General features: G+C 39.1%; 1 protein-coding gene across 1 annotated transcript in view; it reads left to right on the plus strand.

Moving 5' to 3' along the window:
• Positions 1-6,859, plus strand: part of clpb (ClpB family mitochondrial disaggregase) — a 45,058-nt gene extending 38,199 nt beyond the window's left edge. Inside the window, exon 16 of the mRNA XM_080542664.1 lies at positions 6,145-6,859. Coding sequence (XP_080398790.1) covers positions 6,145-6,360 — 216 coding nt within the window. The 3' untranslated portion in view covers positions 6,361-6,859. The remainder of the gene's footprint in view (positions 1-6,144) is intronic.
• Positions 6,860-8,162: the final 1,303 nt, after the last annotated feature.

Below are 8,162 nucleotides of genomic sequence, written 5' to 3' on the forward strand. Positions count from 1 at the left end.
GAGACGGGAACCCAACGCGCCTCCGAGAACGATGATCATGAAATTCCTGAACGACAGAGATAAGGTGACTGTATTAAGAGCAGCCAGAGCCCAAAAACAAATCCTACACAAGGACAAACCAGTACGTTTCTACCCCGACCTAGCGACAGGAGAACACAAGAAGCAGAAGGAATTCGACTCGGCCAGACAGAAATTACGTAGCATGGGGATAAAACATGGCATGTTGATCCCGGCTAGATTGCTGGTGACACACAAGGACAAAACACAAACTTTTGGCACACCGACAGAAGTGGAAAGTTTCATCAAACGAATCCAAGAAGAGAACGAGAGTGGATGAGTATATGAGACACTACTGCTGGCTTTGATAACGAGCAACGTCATGTTAGACCTCTAACACTGGTTTATATTGTTCTTTTTTCTTGTATGTTTATTTGCAAACCAGTTAAACTGTGTGTGTCTAGGTGCTTTAACATACTATTATGTTTTCGGAGAAAATATTGGGGTCATTCAGTTGAGAGTACCTCAGAAATTAGCACGTTAAGACTCAATGTCCCAAAATGCACTACTCGAACACAGTTCACCGTCAACAATGATTCAATGCTACGCTAGACCCATGATACGGGTTTACAATGTTATTTCACAGTTATTCGTTTTTTCAAGTTACATGAAACAAGTTGAATTGTGTCTATCTAAGCGATTAATATGCCAATGTGTTTCCCTTGAGGATATTAGAGTAGATCGGTAGGTCGGAAAGTAACAAAAAAAGTACACTAAAACTCATAATCCCACAATGCACTATTCGAGCAGCACTGTTTCCTGAACAACGGAGAGAGAATGGAGAGAAAACAGCCCCGAACGAACCTCAGATCAGATTGGCAACATATCGTTATTGAAGTGGTGAATCTAAATGATAAAATACATAATACATAATGTCAATTATATAATACATTATATGCCAATGTATTCTTCTACTTTTTATTTTGGTTACTAAATTCAACCAGGGGGCCAGGAAACTTTCACAATAGGGCATGTTAAGCACTGTGTGTGTGTGTGTGTGTGTGTGTGTGTGTGTGTGTGTGTGTGTGTGTGTGTGTGTGTGTGTGTGTGTGTGTGTGTGTGTGTGTGTGTGTGTGTGTGTGTGTGTGTGTGTGTGTGTGTGTGTGTGTGTGTGTGTGTGTGTATGTATGTATGTGTATGTACTATAACAGCAACACCCCATAACATGCCGCTCAAACTCAGTTTGGGCTCAGTTATTTTCAGGGTGTCAACTGCTGATCCACATTCTTTAGTTATTATAATATACAATTCACAATGGGCTTCTATACTTAACATTTAGTGGTGGTTGACCAATATACCAACTTTGTTAATTAGGTTTTTATTTCACATTTAGTGGAGGGAGAAGGTTACTCTTTATAAGGAGATTAATCAGTTCAGCCTCACTACTCCTCACTCGGTGTGGAGTAGTTTTCAGCGTTATGGGAGTGAACAGGTGGGTGGGGGGAATGCTCAGTTCTGGAGCATTGGGGGGGTCTCGGTTAGTTTGTTGAGAGACCCAGTTTGTTTGTTTGTTTGTCTTCGTTTTTCTCTTTTGACCTCTTTTTTTTTCTTCTTTACATTATTGCACAATGATACAAGGAATTTACAAATGTATTGCTATCTATGACTGGTAAATTAGACATCAAGTTCACATCCTGGAACTGCAGAGGGCTACAAAAAATAAAAAAGGTAAAGCAGGTGATGGGGAGATTAAAAAGTATTAATTCCCAAATAATTTTTCTTCAAGAAACACATCTTTCAAAAGACAAAGACATTGGGATTAGGAGGAGGTGGCAGGGTAAGGTATTCTCAGCGCCCTTTAACACTCAAGCAAGAGGGGTCATGACTCTTGTACATAAATCTATTCCTCTTAATGTCACAAAGATAATTGCTGATACGGCAGGTAGATACCTAATAATTCAAGGCATGCTTCTGACAGAACTTCTCAACCTGGTCAACATTTATGCGCCAAATAATGATGACCCTGAATTTTTCAGTAATTTGTTTTTCACTCTATCAACCCTCAAAGGTCAATATATAATAGCAGGAGATTTCAACTGTACACTAGATCCCTCTAAAGATAGGTTAACACATATTGATAAGTCCCATAATAAAAGCAGAGGAATTATACATCAGTTTATCAAGACATTAAATCTTAGAGATATATGGAGAGACAGAAACCCTGAGGTATTATTCTATTCGTGTTTTTCCAGTACACATAAAACATACTCCCGAATTGATTATTTCTTAATTTCTGCAGGCCTGGTGTCTAGAATCAAGGAATGTAATTATGACAGTATTCTGATATCAGATCATGCCCCAAATAATTTGTGTTATGTAGACCCAGGCTTGAAAAAGGATCCACCAAAATGGAGATTGCAGCAAAGTTGGCTACGGGACCCAGATCTAATCTCTTTCCTTGAGGTACAAATTGATGTATTTTTCATAATCAACACAGATGAGACTTCTGCAAGCACCAGATGGGAAGCTTTTAAAGCTTACATTAGGGGCCAGATTATTAGTTTTACAAGTTCTAAATCTAAAAGAGCTAAACAAAAATTTACATTGTTAGAGTCAAAAATCAAAGTTTTGGAGAGAAATTATTATCAAAATCCCGATCCAAAAACTCACCAGGAATTGTTATTGTTGAGAACACAGTATAATGAAATGTCAACTGCAAAAGCTACAGATAATCTCTTAAAACTTAAACAAACTATATTTGACCAAGGGGAAAAATCAGGAAAAATCTTGGCATGGCGCTTAAAACAACTTCAAACCGAAAGAGCTATTACCAACCTCAAGACTCATAATGATGACTCTATTATAGATCCTATTAAAATTAATGAGGCATTTAGAGAATATTATGGAAAACTATATAGTTCCGAAAGAGCTCCAGAATTACCAGACCAAAAGCTATTCCTAAATAATATTGATATCCCTAGTATATCAGAGGAAGAAAGGATGGAACTGGGTGACGACTTATCCTTAGAAGACATCACTATGGCAATAAAGAGCATGAAATCTGGGAAGGTGGCAGGACCAGACGGCCTACCCATCGATTTGTATAAGAAATTTGAATCTAAATTAAGGAAACCTCTTCTTGAGATGTTTAATGAATCATTTCGGGAAGGGATCCTCCCTCCCTCCTTGAGAGGGGCTTTGATTACTCTCCTTCCTAAACCTGGAAAATCAAATGATAAATGCGAAAACATGAGGCCAATCAGCCTCCTCAACTCAGATTTAAAAGTACTCTGCAAAATTCTAGCAAAAAGATTAGAGATTATTCTACCAGATATCATAAAGGGAGACCAAAATGGGTTCATTGTGGGTCGTCAGGGATTTCATAACGTAAGAAGGGTTTTAAATATCTTACATTCCCAAAGAGAGTTACCAGATACAGCTTTTCTGTCATTGGATGCTGAGAAAGCATTTGACAGGGTGGAATGGGCATACCTGTTTGAGCTTCTCGAACGATTTGGGCTGGGAGAAAACTTTTGTAAATGGGTGAAATTATTATATAAAGAACCATATGCAGAAATAATTACTAACAACAATATATCTATGCCAATTAAAATCAACAGGGGATGCAGACAGGGGTGTCCATTGAGCCCTCTCATATTTACGATGGCAATTGAGCCCTTAGCAATTGCAATACGAAATCACACATCAATATCAGGCATACCTATAGGTCAACTTGAACATCGCATAGCTCTATATGCGGATGACGTAATCCTGTTCCTTAAAAATCTGGGAGAATCGATCCCGGCTCTTATGGACCTCATTAAAAGATTCGGCAATATTTCTGGGTACAAAGTTAATAGCCATAAATCTGCCATATTACTGCTTAATTCGAATGAGAGAGAGAACCCACCCAATTATATTGGTCACTTTAAGTCAGTTGACAGCTTTACATATTTAGGAATACAAATTACTCACAGGTTAGAAGAAGTGGTACAGACTAATTATAGCCCTGTTGTAAATTCTATTTGCGAATCAATTGATAGATGGTCATCTCTTCCTATTTCCCAGATAGGCAGAATTAATATATTGAAAATGAACACTCTCCCAAAGCTATTATATCTCTTTCAAAACATCCCCTTGCCGCCTCCCCCAAACTTATTTCCTAGACTAAGGACATTATTCACGAACTTTATATGGAAAAATAGACGCCCCAGACTTCGCCTGTCTCTTCTGTATTTACCTTATGACAGAGGTGGCCTACAATGCCCGAACATGTTGTGGTATTACTGGGCAACTCAAATCAGAACTATGAGGTTTTACTACTCGACAGAAGGACTACTTTCACCAGCATGGAAAGACATTGAGTGTAACTCTATAGGGCTCCAACTGCCGACATATATATACTCTGATAATCCGAAAAACCTTAAAAGGAAAACATCGAACCCTATATTGAGAAACATGATTTCTGTATGGTACGAGGTACAAAAATACTTGTCGGAAACACCTGTTCTCTCTCGCTATAGTCCCATTTGGGGCAATAATTACTTTGTGCCAGGTAGGGCAGACGGGGGCTTTAAATTATGGGCTGACAAAGGAATAACACAAATTAATGACATATTCGACTCAAAGGATGAGCATATGGAATCATTTGAAATTCTAGTAAACAAACATTATATCCCTCGCAAGCATTTCTTTAAGTACTTACAGCTCAGGAACTTTATTTATTCTAATCAAAATCACTCCCTGGCCATACCCGCTCTATCCTCATTGGAGAAAGTTTTAATTAAAAATCCTTTCGGAAAGGGAATTATTTCGGATGTATATGATTTGTTGATTGCTAGATCACTAGAATCTTCAGAACCCAAATTGAAAGCATGGAGGAGTGACCTTCAAGAGGATATATCAGTGGAAAAATGGAACAAGGCATGCAAAAGAGCTCAAACCCAGACCGCTAACACTCGTTTAAAGCTTCTACAGTACAATTGGATAATGAGAGTATATATAACACCAGAAAAACTCAATAAATTTAACCCCAACATTCCAGACTTATGTAACAGGTGTAGAGAGGACAAGGGTACATTCTTTCATTGTATATGGGAATGTCCAAGAATTCAAGAATTCTGGGAAGAACTTGGAATAATAATACAGGACATTCTGTCAATTAAAATTACTGTTGAGCCTAAGCTGTTTATTCTTGGCATTTATCCAGAGGGACACAGGATGAAATGCAGTGAACAGATCTTTATGGATATGTGTATTTTACAGGCCAAAAGATCAATAGCACTAACGTGGAAAAGCACAGGTAAACCAAGTATTGTGCAATGGTTTAGGGAGATGTCTCGGTGTCTACCATTAGAGAAAATTTCATACACACTCAAAGACAGGCAGGAAAGATTCCAAAGTATTTGGGGCCCATTCATAAAATATCTGGAGGACAAGGACTTATCACACTGGATGGACGAACCTGGGCGTGAACAAATGTAAACTCTGCAATAAACCATTTGAACAGGTGTGTGAATTGACCAGGAGTAGAGTAGGAGTTGGATATAATTAATGTATCTGTTGCAATGTACCCTTTTCTTTATTATATATATAATTATATTTTAATTTTTATTTTTTTTACAGTTTCATGTTTTTATTATTACCTTTATTTTATTTTTTCTCTCCCTTTTATTTTGTATGTGTATATATGAGCTCAGTTATATGATTGCCTCTCCATCAATGTACGTACTATATATAGGCCTACATGTGTGTGGCAATTCTGGTGAGTTATCTGCTTGTATGTACAGTATATACATATATCATTGTTACTAATTGTTTGTTTTCAAGATTTGTTTTATCTTTTTCAAAAAACTCAATAAATATATTGTTTAAAAAAAGATTGTCCTACAAAGACACTTAGATTTAGTAATCAAAAAAAATATTAGACCCCTATACTTTCTTTTATTTATCTTTTGTTTATTTTTATTTTTACTACTCAATCTTTTCAGTTTGTAAAGCGTCTTTGAGTGTCTAGAAAAGCACTATATAAGTCTAATGTATTATTATTATTACATTTTTTTTAAATTATTGATGATGATTATTATGATTATTAATATTATTATTATCATCATTATCATCATCATCATTATTATAATAACCCCCCAGGTGGAGCGTAGAGTGGTCAACCAGCTGGCAGCAGCCTACGAGCAGGAGCTCCTCCCTAAAGGCTGCACGCTGCGTCTGTCTGTCCAACCAGAAGAGAAAGGCGGGACGGAGGGACACCAGGACCTGAGCGCACTCAGTCTGCGCCTGGAGGTGGTGGGAGAAGACAGCTCAGCCAGAACACTGGACATACGTCCTCCACTCAGCCCTGAACACTAACACACACACACACACACACACACACACACACACACACACACACACACACACACTGGACATACGTCCTCCACTCAGCCCTGAACACTAACACACACACACACACACACACACACACACACACACACACACACTGGACATACACCCTCCACTCAGCCCTGAACACTAACACACACACACACACACACACACACACACACACACACACACACACACACACTGGACATACACCCTCCACTCAGCCCTGAACACTAACACACACACACACACACACACACACACACACACACACACACACACACTGGACATACACCCTCCACTCAGCCCTGAACACTAACACACACACACACACACACACACACACGCACACACACACACACACTGGACATACGCCCTCCACTCAGCCCTGAACACTAACTTAATAATAATAATAATAATAATAATAATTCATTGTATTTATATATAGTGCTTTTCCGGGGCTCAAAGACGCTGACAATATGGGAAAAACAGAAAACACAGAGACAACAAGCAACAGATAACATGAGTACATAGAACACAGAGTTAACGAACGAGGAACAATTAACGCAGCAATGTCCAGGGTGGGGAGGAGGGTGGCAGGGTTGGGGGAGATGGGTAGGGGAGGTTGTATGCATGTCCAGGGGGGGCGGGGGTGGCAGGGATGGGGGAGATGGCTAGGGGTAGGGGAGGTTGTATGCGTGGGAGAACAGGTAGGTTTTGAGGTGGGATTTAAAAGTGGAGAGTGAGGGTGAGTCTCTGAGTGGCTGAGGGAGAGAGTTCCAGAGGCGGGGTGCAGCTCGTGAGAAGGCACGGTCTCCGAAGCCTTTGAGTTTGGAGGGTGAGTGGGGGGGACAGTGAGGGGAACAGTGGGTCAGAGGGTACGGGGAGGGCGGTGGGGGAGAAGGAGGTCAGTCAGGTAATACTTACAAACAAGACTCACTCAGACACGCACATTCTCAGGAGGTATAACGTTCTACCTCACCTTCACCTCCACAGATAACAATAAAACTGTCTCAATCCAAACATAACATGGCCTCTCTCCGTGTCTATCACAGCCATCATGTCTCAGTCTGGGTGTCTGTTGCTCTTCATATTCTGTACAACACACACAGACACACACACACATATAAAACAAACAAACGCGCCAGTCAACAGCTAGTTTCAGTGGCTATAACCTATTCATATCCTTCACATCATCTGTTCGCATTAGTTAGCGTAGATGTGATAAAATAGATAAAAATACATTTCCTATTTACTTCTCATCAGTGGAGAACAGCCATCTTGCAAGGAAGCAAGAGGAAACAGCAACATTGTTTTGCCATATGTATAGAGTACATATTTGTGTATGGCGATAGAGATACCGTACAGTATATTAGCATATGTTTATATATAAAGATCTATATTGTAGCGTTGTCTTTGTCCTTTTAGAAAATGCACATGTTAAGCCAAAGCTACAGATTTGTCTTGGAGACATTTCACCAGCAGACTTCTATGTTATGGTATTGGATAGAATACAGTAACAAAGGTTTATCGATATGAATTATGGATGTGTAGCTAACTGCCTTGTGAAATGTTTCAGTTGATGGATGTTAAATGTTAAAGTATCACCTTTGTCATGATGATGTGTTGTGGTAGTTTGTGTTTTACAGGCAAATCAACAGCTCGACTTGAGAGTGGTGAAACATAAACATTATTTATATACTTTAATCATTAAAGTTGGAATGCGTACTGCATGTTGATGAGCTCACCGAAGTAGACATTTTTCCATTTTTGTATCCAAACATCTA

The sequence above is a fragment of the Nansenia antarctica genome (assembly GCF_963989245.1).
Source record: "Nansenia antarctica genome assembly, chromosome: 12".
Lineage (NCBI taxonomy): Eukaryota > Metazoa > Chordata > Actinopteri > Argentiniformes > Microstomatidae > Nansenia > Nansenia antarctica.